The following is a 12,514-nucleotide window of genomic DNA, read 5'->3' as shown; positions in this document are numbered from 1 at the left end:
CCGAGCGCAACAATGGATACCGACAGACGGAGCTAGAAGTACAGGAGGGCCATTTTAATAAAAGGCCTGACGTTGCTAAAATGCAGAAAAAAAAGCACAAGCAGCATTCTGAAGGAGACCGCTGTACTGGAGACTGGGGAAGATTGGGTCGCCAGAATAAGACAATCGGTGTGCACAACAGCACGCATATCCAATTATCAGATCGTGTAGTAGCAGGTTAGCGTTTTCTGGCGCAAAGGAATGAAATTGATGAAATTAAAAGCGTGCCTAATAAAGAGCGAAGATGGCAATGGCAGCTGATAAAGACGATGGTAAAAGACTAAGTTCCGCAATCACTTGCGACATGAAACGGTCGGCAAAAGACCAATATGGGCTAAATATTTAAAAAAAATCAGCTGTGAAGCGCGCCCTGATAACACAGGTTCGTCTGCGCTGGATGCAGTGGCATGTGATGTGCGCAGAGTTTTGGAAAATGTTTGTGGCTCTCTGCGCCGCGTTCACTGCATTCGACCAAGACATGGAGAACGGAAATCCCTCCCCCACATCCTTACTGCGCGGAGTCCCTGTGTGCCCTTTAAGAGGCACGGGTGCACGAGTACGAGTGCGCCTTATTCTGAGTCCGCAAAATGTAACTTGCACGAACCTATTTTATTTTTCTGTTGTGTATCTGCCTTTTTGGTTTGGTTGTGTGAAGCTTGTTTGCTACTCCCGTGTCCCATTCCTGCTGCCAGTGTTCGCGAAGTTTCTCTTTTTTAGTAAGTGGTCTGAGATCACGAAGCGGTGCACAAGTTATGTCCTCGCAGTTTCGCAAAGCAGAAGCGGCTGTGTTGCTGTCTGCTATTTCATCTCCGGTGAGACCGGGGTGCTGCCCACTGGCCAGGAGGCTACAGGCCTGCCCACCAGAACATAGCACGAGGTGCGGCCGGTCACTGGTCGGTAAGGGGAGTCGAACACAAGGCGGCACTGTAGCGGCTACGTAGAACCATTGTTGTTGTTTTCCTCAAGAAAACAACTGGTGGGTATGGAAATACGGGTTTATGAGCCAAGAATAAAATTCCGTTTAATCGTTATAATGAACTAAAACAAATAATAAAACTAAACTTGCGTCCATGAAGACTAATAATGCTTTCGCATTCACACACGTAAGCAGCCTTAAGTGCCCCTGCGAACCTTTTATTTCGCTCCAAATAATGTTACAATCGTTGGCCTCCCATGGAAAACATTTTGCAATGGATTATGGAGTTAAGCTTGCCAAGTCACAACATTTGCAAAAAGAAACCTACCTTATGAATTTGTTTTCATACCGACGTGACAGGCAAACGAAAACGCAGCACTTAGAGTAAAACGAAAATTCCGGGCCATATCCACTAACGTGAAACCTGGGGAGGGGTGAAGCATGCAGTGTATAAGTGTATTCTTGGTGCTTTGGCGTTTTTGCCAACGGAAATAAAACCGTTAAGGGGTAGAGGTACAGCTTTGCTTGAAGCACGAAGCGTTCTAGCGTGAGGCGTTGGAAAACGAGTGTCCCGGTGTGTTCTTTTAGTACGCGTTACGTTCTCGCGCGAAAATTAAACGAGTGCCCCGGTGTTTTAGTGCCGTGACTGCATCGACGATGACATGAGACGACGAAAGGAGGCGACCATATGAGACGCCGACAGCCCCAGCCCCGAAGAGGCTTTGCCCTTGAAAGACAGTCCTGTTTTTTTCTTTCTCCGAACCCGTTTGAACCCGTTTGAGGCGGTTCGAACTGGACGGTGTGGTGCTCGGGAACCGAACCCGGAACTGAACCCGAAAGGCTTAACCGGAACCCGAACCGAAACGAACAATATCCGGTTAGACAGCCTGCTCACGCTGAAGTAGAAGAAACACAAGAACCACAAAACATAAGACACTGCATGTAATACAATTTAAATGTTATATTTGCCTCATTGGCAGAAGTCTCCCTCCATTTCAATCACGCGTGGTTCTCCTGGAAGTTTCAATGATGGGTTAGCATTGCTACCGATAGCATTGCTCCTCTTAATTGTGCTGGCAGAATGAACATGTCGTCGTAACCGTGTTTCTCAGTTGTCACGATTCTTCGGCGGTGTTTGTCGCCATTGGACTGAACCCTCCAGCACATAACGATTAACACCAGACGGTTCCTAGCCACCGCTTTAACACCGAAAGGAGTTTCTGTGTGATTTCTTTCTTGACATGCACTACACGTTTTCTTTTTCCCTAAGTATGGTCACGCACTGGTATGGTCGCGCACTTTGCCGCAATATGCGTGACCATACCAATTTTCGTTGTTCATGGACATTCAGCAATTATTGGGGTCGGGCTATTTTTTTAAAGGGAAACTGCATCTTTTGAACGGAAATTGCATAACATCTTTTGAAGGGAAATTGCGCTGGGTATTTCTCACGAAGACCTACGGAGAGGTTCATGGGCATGCAAAACAACCAAGAAAAAGCAGCAACAAGAGGTGCAGAGGTCCTGGCGATCATGGAGGAGTGCACGGGGACCTCAAGTCTGAAAAGTCGCTTCAGTGTCACCGAATAAGGCATGGAAAGCATGCTAAGATTGTAGCAATATATTCATGTGCCGTTTGCATTCCCACTCACTCTCGAGCTGGTCCACCGACTGCCCCAAATTCAGCAAGGACTGTCCAGACTTTTCATACAGCGTGCAAAGTACCGGCTGTCCCTGTCACATCACCTATGTGTCCCTTATTTGGTTCATTGACGTTTCAATAAAATTCTCTTTAAAACATCATGATATCATGAAACCTGTGCGAATGAGTTTGAAAACAAGCTAGTGCTTAGATAAAAATACCCTATAACCACTCGAGACACGGAAAGATAAGACAACAAATGGCGCCTGTCTGTTGTCTTACGTTTCTGGATCAGTTCTTGTTTAGCGTTATTCTGACAACACGAACATAAACCAACTGCCTCAAAGAAAGCGAGTGAAAAAATTGGGCCCATCTCCCCGCGAGGGGGACTCGAGTAAATGCGTCGCATAGGGGGTGGGTGTATTGCGTTAACGTTTAGTGTTTGGGGAGTTGGTGGTAGTGAATGCGTTGTTTCAGCAGCTTCTTGACGTAGTTTGAATGAGTCAAGGATATAAGGCGCGTTCGTAGCCTCCCATTCTGTGTCGGCTTTGTCGCGCAGTGGGTAGAGCACCATGTACATTGCGTTCCGCCCGCAGGGTCGCGGGATCGAAACCAGGCGCCGATAACTATTTTTTTTATAGTGTAGGGGCTGGCTGCGGACAACGCCGAGGGACGACGGGTGACAGTGCGAGTTAAAGAAATGCTCTGCATTTAAAATTTAATACGGTGTTTCAAGAATCGGTTTCCATTTGACACTTTCTCCACTGATGGCTCTTCAGTGTGAAGGCCTCAGTTCCGTTTCGACCCTTTAATACGTCCCATAGATGCGGCAAGACTGAGCATCAGGGGTGTTGGCGGGGTTGTCTGACAGCATACCAACAGACCTAGAACACAGAGTTCACATCTCCATTTATGCTGCCGGTGTAGCCCTGCAGACCCGGGAACCAAAGCGTCAGATCAGCCAAATCAGAAAATGTCTGCAAAGAGGGCTGGACGCGGTTTCGGAATATATCACGGCGATCGCACTGCGACTTTCGACTGACAAGTCTGGAGCCACGATGTTCCACGCCAACCCCAGAGCATGGTATAGAGCCTCTCCTTTGGAAGTACATGGCTCCCAGAGTCCCAGCTCCGGTGGGAGACCCAGGTCAGATACCTTGGAGTTACGCCTGACCTGGGGTTCAGCAATCAAACAGCTAATCGGCCAGTCCAGTCGTGTTCTCAAAGCCACCCGTTAACTCCTGATCAAGTGGCGTGGGACCTCGAAGGAACCCGTTTTTAAAGACGATAGCCTTTCTTGGGCTACTTAAACCCAGAAATTTTGGTCTGTCTGTATGTCTGTCTGTCTGTCTGTCCGTCTGTCTGTCTGTAACTCGATTCAGCCACCCGGCTAAAGTAAAATTGATATTGCGCAATAGTCATATACTCACAGCCAAATGTAAACGTCTAAGCCCGGTTTATATGTTCATACTTGTCAACTTTGTTGAACAACAACAAGATATTACGCAAATATAAGACAGGAAATTAGTACACAAGGGATATTTACAGTGTTCCTTTATTAAAAAATTCATGGATGCTTGGTTTTTCGATAACAAATGATATTCTACATCTACTGCATAAAACCGCCGCCTCCTGGCGGCATATAAAAAATCACGCGGCAACAGCAACGAAAGGTTCCACTAGCTGGGTTCCACGTTCTGCTTGGAACGCACGTGGAGCACGGCCACGCGGTTCTATAAACCTTGTAGTCGGCCGCCTCCATTCACGCGCGTCTCCGCCGTACTGCAGCGCTGGCATCGAGAAACCCGGCCTGTAGCAGTGGAACGCGGTAAATTCAAATCGCCTTGCGCAAACCTTTAGTGTGTTTAACTTGGAATGAGCGCGACGGTACAGGAACAGCATGAGAGGTGAGCGGGAAAGCAAAGGGGGGCATTTCCTTGGCAAATGTCTACAAAGACTATCGTCTTTTGACGACATTTGCAACGAAAGGAGTAGATACGCGGCCAATTTTTTTCGAGGGGACTGACCCGAGTTGGCCGAGCTCTCCTCCTCCGCCTGCGAATCGGCTTTCACCTTTGAGCAGAAAGGAGTCACAGGTGACTGTCTGCAACATTCTCAGGCTCGATCAGTGCTTCGTACGCGAAACTCGGACTGCCTTCATGCACCACTTCGAACCTGTTGTTCCCGGACTCATAATCATCATCATCACAAGACCATCTGCTCCCACTGCAGGGCAAAGGCCTTTCCCATTAATCTCCAATTATCCCGGTACTGTGCTAACTGCGACCAATTGATCCCCGCAAACTTCTTGATCTCATCTGCCCATCTAACTTTCTGCCGCCCCCTGCCACGCTTGCCGGGGATCCATTCTGTTACCCTTAATGAGCAACGGTTATCTTGCCTTCGCATTACATGCCCTGCCCACGCCCATTTCTTCTTCTTAATTTTTACTAATATGTCCTTAAAGGAGCCATGAAGACAAAATACAAGTTTGGTTTATTAGAAAGAGTGCTTAGTCCCGATAACAATGATACCAATATCATCGCAATCTTCGAACAAATAATGGAGATATTAAAGAAAACGTGTGAAGCAGTCGCGACCCCCTAGCAAATTTCCTGCAACTTTTCTATGACGTCACGGAACCCTGTTTGTGCGATTGGCGGCCGCCTAACTGACCTGTCGCGACGACAAATGACTGGACGTCTGTAATGGGGCCTCTAGTTCCATTTGACCGCATCACTTGAATGCTAACGTGCAGTTAACGCACTGAAAATTGTTTTATTGTTGGCCCGTATGACGTCATTCTTGCTCATAAAACGTCACTGTGGCGCAAAATTTGAAATTTTTTAAATACTTGCTTTTTTTTCGTTAAAAACATATTTTGTGGCTGTAATGGAGCTGAGTGAGATGCTGAATCCTAGTTCTTTCAAATTAAACGAAGTTGTATTTTCTCTTCATGGCTCCTTTAACACGCGTTTATTCCCTGACCCACTCCGCACTCTTCTTGTCCCTTAATGTTACACCTATCTACCGTTGAGTCGTTCTCATTTTAAGTTGAACCCTCTTAGTGAGCCTCCAAGTTTCTGCCCCGTAGGTGAGTACCGGTAAGATGCAGCTGTCATACACTTCCCGGACTGTTACCCTTCAAATCGCGACAAAGCGTTCCGCGCCCTGCTGGACTTTTCAAAGGACACGGGTCTGTCGGACCGGCTATGATGCTGCCAGTGATGACCACACTGCGGGGCTTATAAACCAGCTTTCTTCTCCCTTTCTATCTTCTTTTCTGAATTATGCTCCTCCTAGACTCAGCTTTATTCAGGTGCCCTCAACACGAAAGGCAGTTATCGGCTGAGTTAACTTTTTTTTCTCACAATAAAGCAACACACACCTCTAGAATGAGTGGCATTCCTCACAATGCCGTGCCCAAGTTAGTTCGGCAACGTCGATCTCCGGAGCGGCTAGAATTCAATTTTATGACAGCTAAGACTCAAGTCTGCCCACTTTGTGTTTCCTGTTCCCGTGAACAATGCCAAGGCAAAGAGGACCTCACTATGAGTGTTTGTTGTGGCGGGAGGAACAATCTTCCATGCGAAACGCAAGACCTACAAGTACAATCCTTAAGCAAGAGATTATGGTGCTGGCTGCACGTTGAAGGTTTAAATGTACAAGACGAGGAGTACAAAGACGTTTAATCGCCTACTACCATCACCGTCAGTAAAGGAACAGGTGAATAAAACACCGAGCTGGAGGTACTCAGCGAACAGGGCTCTGGCATGCTGCAGCACCCATTGCAGGAGGTGTCCGCGCACCATCTTGTAGAAGTGCATGGCCAGCTCATTGTAGTCCACGTTGTTGCGCTTGACCCCACCTTGGTACTGCATCAGCAGCGTCGGCAACAGGAACATCATGAATGGATTGCCGCCGCCGAGGTCCTGCGATACCGGGAGGCGAGACTTTCCGACGCCCCTGGAGGTTGCCTGAGGTGGCACCATGGTAGCCTTGCAAGTCTGTGAGAGAGGGTTGCTGCTGACCGCGCCCGAGTCGATGGTCTCGGTGGAAGCCTCCCTGGAGGGCGTACTCACGCCACCTTCTTCGGAGGCATAGCCCTCACTGGTCTGGTTGGACGATGAAGCAGCACGCACAACCCGGGTCGGCGATGCACTCTCTTCCAAGTCGGAAGATCTCCGGCGGGGAGGAGCGACGGTGACGTACGCCGGAGCGGCGTCCCGGCGAAGTCCGGCCCCGTTGCCAACCTGCTTGGTTGTCTCCGAGACGGTGTTATCTTTCGATCGGTCTGTATGATGGAGCACCCTGCGGTTGAGGCAATCCAGCTCCATACCGAGCTCGCGCGTCATGGACGTGGTCATGGGCTCGTGGCCCTGCGAGTAGTCTTCGTCGCTGCCTACGGTCTGTTCGATTGGAACTCGCACGGCGGGTGAGGCGTGCACCGAGCTGGCAGAGCTCCGCCGGCGGATAGCGCGCACCTTGCAGTAGGGGTTGCCTACGCGCGATGGCAGAGGAGACTGCATGTCTTCATCCCGATGCGGACGCTCATGGAGCTCCAGCTCGTCCTCGGCGGGAGGAGCCAGGGAGCCCCAGAGAACCTCGAGCTTGCGCAGCGCGTCTTCAAAGGCGAACTCCCGTTTCAGCTCCAGCAGAAGCCCCCGATAGCAGAACAAAAGGTCATGGGCCCCACGCTCCTCCAGGTACCTGAGGAAGACATGGTCGAAGTGCTCGACAAGGTCCGACAAGTGCTGGAGCCTCAGCGTCGTTGCCTCACCGTCGGGGCGAGGCATTCTGCGGCAGAAGATGGGAAGGACAAATGCGTGTGACCGTATACTGTTGTCGCGGCTGCCGAAGAGAGACGAGGCGGGACACGTCCGAACGCTTTCGCCCGTGAACCCAAAACTGGGGTCCCCGTTTATCGGTCGCCCGTGGCTGGCGCCGCACTTGCGGCGCGTGGCCAGCACTCAACCCTGGTGGATCAGCCCTGGCGCTATCACCCTTGGGGATTGTCCATCGGCGGCAGCAGGCGATCGCGCGTGCTGGGGCCAGCCCGAGGTTACTTTTTGTTAGTTCTTATTTGATTTACCCGCTCCAAGTCGCAGCGGCGTGGGGCAAGCAAACCACTCCCCCTCCTCGCACTGTTGCTCCCTCTCTGCCTCCTCCCGGCTTGACCAGATGCGCGCATGCGCGACGAGATAACGGCGTAACGGTCGCCGCTGCTGCCGGAGCAAGAGCGGAGCGCTAGAGAAGCCGCGGGGCTCGCACTCGCGTAGTGGCGTTCTGAATACCACAGATGAGGGGATATGCCCCATCCACAGGGACGAATCGCAGGAAGAAGTGATTTTGCTTCGTGTTAGCAAAAGGTGATACACTCGTTCGTATATAAAACCGTGAAGTGAATCTGGACAACAACGTGCAAAGAGCTGTACAACTACGTGTACCGTGTTTGATATCAACTTTTGCTATGTAGTGTCGTACATCAGTGCTTATCGCCGCACGTTGCGTTTGTGCTCGGTCGCATTTTCGTAACATGAATAAAGTGTTGAAGTGCGATTTTGGCTGTTGTCTTACTGACCGGGCAGCGTATGCCTGCGTGGCTGCGCGCCGGTCTCGGCGAGGCGTAGCGGCCCCGGGCGGCGCGAAGGGCGCGAGGCCAGCACCAGAGCGGCGGGGAGAAGTGAGGGGACGAAAACACCCCCCCACCGCCCCAAGTGCGCCTCCTCGCCGTGTTGCCATGGCAATTACTACACCTCCAAGCCCAAGATGGCGGCGACGTTGATATCACTATGGTCCCTAATATCACTTTTGCCCTCGCAGGCTCGCCAGGGCAGGATTTGACGCTAGTCCCACAATTAGCCGGGACGCTGGCTAAGATGCCGCCGATTGCTGGGGCATCGGCACACTATCATTACGATCGTTGTGAATAAATGATAAGAGCCTTTATTTATAGATGGAGGGCCCCTAGGCCGTTACGGGAAAGAGGAAGGGGTAGGTGCGGAAAGAAAGGATCTTTTGGAGCAATCAATTCGAGTCATTTGGAAGCTTGATGGAACACGCTGTGGGCATATGGCAGCCGAGCAGAAGGGGGCAGGCACCGCCTCACAATTCTTGCCAGGATACTGTGATAGTAATTGATGCAGAAATTCAGGATAGTAGTAAGGTGGTGTTTCTAGAGGGGGAGGAGAGGAGGGGAGGTGCACGATGCAAGCTTTCGCGGCCTCCCGAAAATCCTGACAAAGCCAGATCAAATGGGGCAGGTTGAATAGAATTTGAGAGCGGCAAAACGGACCAAATTGGAGTGTTGGTTGAGCAGAACGGAGCCATTGTTTGACGGACATGGGAAGTGAGGGCAGCGTTTGCCACGGCTGTGTTTATAGACCGTTTACAGTGAGCAGTTAGGCCTGCATTAGCCAGATGGCGCCACTGCCGCAATCGCCACTACTGGCCTTTTCCAGTTTCGGTTTTCCCGTGGACTCCCATTGTCCTCTCGAAGTGAGTCGTTAGCAAAATGGGTTAGGCACGCAGAAAAGTCTTAATATTGTGGACGCAGTCAGATGTCACGTTGGTCGTCGCGAAGTGGAACAAAACGTTCGCAAAAGAACTCCAGTGTACAGAAGCATGTGAAGTCTGCGGGGCGGCACCACCAAGCGTGATTCAGTCATTCGCTCGCCACAGTTCAAGTTCCCTCCATAGGCCGCATGTGTCGCGCTTATGTGTCGCATGAAGCTGAATCAGGGGCAACCAGCGGAGGTGTGGTAAGGAGGCTCTCTCGTGCTGCATGGTCTGCAGGCTGGTTTCCGTCCCTGCAAACCACGTGGCTTGGGATCCAGGCAAATGCCAACCACATATATATTGAGAACGCTTTGTTGAATTCTTAGATAATGTCATGGGAGTTAGTAAGAGGCTGGAGGTGGAGTTCAAGCAGAGAAAGGATGGTCTAATGACGAAAGCATTGGAGAAGAGTAAGCGGGTCTAACGAGGCCAGGCCGGTCTGGACAGCGCCATGCTATCCTAGTGGAGTTTCCTTGAATACTGGTGTGGTGTCTGCGAGGCTGCCGGGGAACCGATCCAGATCCTGGGGATGGCGGTCCCTTGGTGAGGAGTGGGCAAGGTTCCTGCAAGGCGGAGTGCGGGTGGAAGGGAGCACTGCCTTGAGCCGTGTATGGGCGCTCCAGGCCGCGAGCGCTTAACTTTGAGACATCAAAGACCTCCTGAAACCATGCTGTTACCGAGCTTCTTCAATAAGTCTGGTGAGAGGATTAGCGGAGCAGCTTGTTCAAAGACGTCTGTTCGAGTGCAATCACTGTTCGCAGCTCAGCCATGGGCTCACGTCCACGTCCTGTTCTGCAATGCATACGGCCAACTAAAGTACCGCTTCAAGTTGCAACAGCAATAACGACAGAAGCAGAACTATAAAGATCCCGCAGTAAAAAGAAAATAGGGACCTCGGCAAGTGCTCAATCTCGTATTAACCCTCCCTACCCCGTAGTGGACAAGCTGATAGTGCATTTGTGCATCAGGTGCAGTTAATTCGCTCACTCATTGCTTTGCCAATAAAAGGGGGGATGTGAAGTGCAGCCACAGGCACGCAGGTTTTACATGTGAAGTACAGCCTTAAACATGCAGGTTGTACATTAACCTCCCTCCGCCTTCAATACACCACGAGTTTTTTTAAATACGGAGCATTTCTTAGGCTCGCGATGTAACTCGTCGATGTTGTCGGCGCCGTCCACACGCTCACTGCGCATGCGCGTCGCGTCGAGGCGCAGGTGCGCGTCTCTCCCCCGTACCCTCATCGCTCTCAACAACAGGTGCGGCGGTGGCATATTTCCAAACGCTTCGCTGCACAGAGCACCCACGTGACATGTCTGTTCTCGCGATGGAAAACGGTAATTCAATGTGGTCATTGGCTGCGCCCAAGCCTAAAGCGACCTAAAACATGCCAAATCACCATTATTAACAAAAACAAAGCGTAGATTTGAGATTTAAAAAAAATTATATTTAGGAAAATATACGCAATTAAAAAAAAATAACCCACGAGATAGACCTGCTGGGGCTCGAACCCAAGCCGTCAGCGCCAGCACTCGGTGCTCTACGTCAAGGCTACAGAGCCAGAACGGTGGGTTTGTTTTAGCAGGAGCCTAAAAGAATAGCGCGCGCAGTGACATCACACATGTCACGTGCGTGCTCTGTGCAGCGAAGCGTTTGGAAACACGCGCGGCGGTGCGGGAGGAGCGCGTGCACCCCGTGCGCTCCGTCGCTCTCAACAACAGCTGCGGCGGTGCGGGGGGAGCGCGTCTGTGCGCGCATGCGTCGTAGCTACCCGTGCGCTGCGTCGCGCTCAACAGTAACGGCGGCAGGGCGTGTACACGTGATAACGGCGTGATGGGTGCGTGGAAAGTTCGCGCGCTTGTGTACGGAAGTGTGCGCATGCGCGTCTCTCCCCCGTACTCCTCTCCCTCGAACGCGGGCGTTGTGTATATAAGCGGCGGAGCACGCGTTCGGAATTCAGTCACGGGCGTCTTTGCTTGGCTTTCGCTTGAATTGACGATTTGCTTGACGGCACCAAGCAATAAAGACAGACTTTAACTTTACACTCCTTGCCTTCGCTTCTCCTTCATTCAATAAATAAGAATAATAAAGACGAAATAACAATTAAGCATTCCCAAACCATACCCAGTTACGCAACATTCACGCGATACCCCCACCACTCTGCGACGCATTTACTCGAGTTCCCCCCGTGGGAAGATGCGGGCGGGTTTTTTATTGTCTGGTGTCACGAGCACAGTAGTTGCCCAGCCAGGTTAGCATTTGGAGATTTTTGGAGCAGGAAAAAAGCAATTCTGGAGAAGTATTGGAGCGCGAAAAAGGCAGTTTTTTAGCAGTTTTGGAGCACCAAAAGTACTATTTCGGATCACCTTTGGTGTGGTACAAAAGTAACTTAGTGGCATCTGGGTGCGCTGCCCTCTCAATATTGATACTCTACCGATAAATTTTGCTCCACAGTGCAGATCAAAGCCCCCCAACATTGCAAAGCCTAGAGGCTCCAATCAGATGGGAGACCCCTTTACAAATTAAGCCATTAAAATCGCAATCCTCCTCATCCTCTCCCATGACATACTTCCTACTATCCTTCCGGACTTCCGCTTATAGGAAAATATGGAGACAGCATGAAATACACACAATTATCGTACTTTAAAAGAGCATATACGCTAGGAGGGGCTTCCCATGATGACGAGCGCATCCTGCACGAGAAAACGAAACCGGCAACAGGAAGGAATGCCTGGAATGGCTCAATAGTTGCAGAAGCACGGTGCCTGCATCTGCTAGAAAAATGCTATTTTTTTACTACCCCATGCTACTGGCGCAGTCACCAGCAGCAAAAGCTGAAATGACCAACTGGAAATCAAACTATATGGGGGGTGCGGCACAGAAGCCACTGACTTCGCACATAGACAGTCCCCCAGCCCAAATGGGGGAAGCTGAAAGCATTCCCTATCACCTTGATAAGCCGCATAAATGTCTGCACTTGAGAGGAAATGGAGTTTACAAAAAGCAAGACAGCTCATCAGCTGATTCACACAGAACCACCATCAACCATTCAGCGACTCTTGATTGCATGCTTTATCTACGTTCTTGCTCTCGCATCTGTGCCGCATCACGCAATTTCAGGTGCCACTCGGCTAATGTTGCTTAGTCTGTCTATGACTGCGCCTTATCAGAGAAAAGAAATAAATTTACAAATAAAATTTTTAAGCACTGCGGTACCCCGCTAATAACGCAACAAGGAGATTACACCACGGTTTAGCTGTCCTTTTGATGTTTCTAGATTACTACAATAAAAGCTCGTTAATTCGAACTCGGTTAATTTGAACTGACACCCTGGTCCCGGCACAGCCCTGTATATTTTAA

General features: G+C 50.4%; 1 protein-coding gene across 1 annotated transcript; it reads right to left on the bottom strand.

The window, feature by feature from the left end:
• Positions 1-837: 837 nt before the first annotated feature.
• LOC144160109 (TBC1 domain family member 25-like) lies at positions 838-7,392 on the bottom strand. The gene is made up of 3 exons (XM_077691718.1): positions 6,406-7,392; positions 4,624-4,669; positions 838-929 (listed from the first exon to the last, which is right to left on the bottom strand). The coding sequence occupies exons 1-3, from the start codon at positions 7,390-7,392 to the stop codon at positions 838-840; spliced, it is 1,125 nt and encodes a 374-aa protein (XP_077547844.1).
• Between the last annotated feature and the right edge of the window lie 5,122 nt (positions 7,393-12,514).

The sequence above is a fragment of the Haemaphysalis longicornis genome, unplaced genomic scaffold (genome assembly GCF_048455015.1).
Source record: "Haemaphysalis longicornis isolate Haplotype H1 unplaced genomic scaffold, Haemaphysalis longicornis Haplotype H1 scaffold_1, whole genome shotgun sequence".
Lineage (NCBI taxonomy): Eukaryota > Metazoa > Arthropoda > Arachnida > Ixodida > Ixodidae > Haemaphysalis > Haemaphysalis longicornis.
The sequence above is the reverse complement of the archived record's forward strand: the minus strand, read 5'-3'. Positions and strand labels throughout refer to the sequence as shown.

Excerpts from the sequence above, each read along its gene's own strand:
- LOC144160109 (XM_077691718.1), bottom strand. The coding sequence starts at position 7,392 with ATGCCTCGCCCCGACGGTGAGGCAACGACGCTGAGGCTCCAGCACTTG. Across the intron at positions 4,670-6,405 it reads CCATGCACTTCTACAAGATG|GTGAAAGCCGATTCGCAGGC; the intron begins GTGCGCGGACAC and ends TTCTGCTCAAAG. Across the intron at positions 930-4,623 it reads GGAGAGCTCGGCCAACTCGG|TGACCGGCCGCACCTCGTGC; the intron begins GTCAGTCCCCTC and ends CTTACCGACCAG.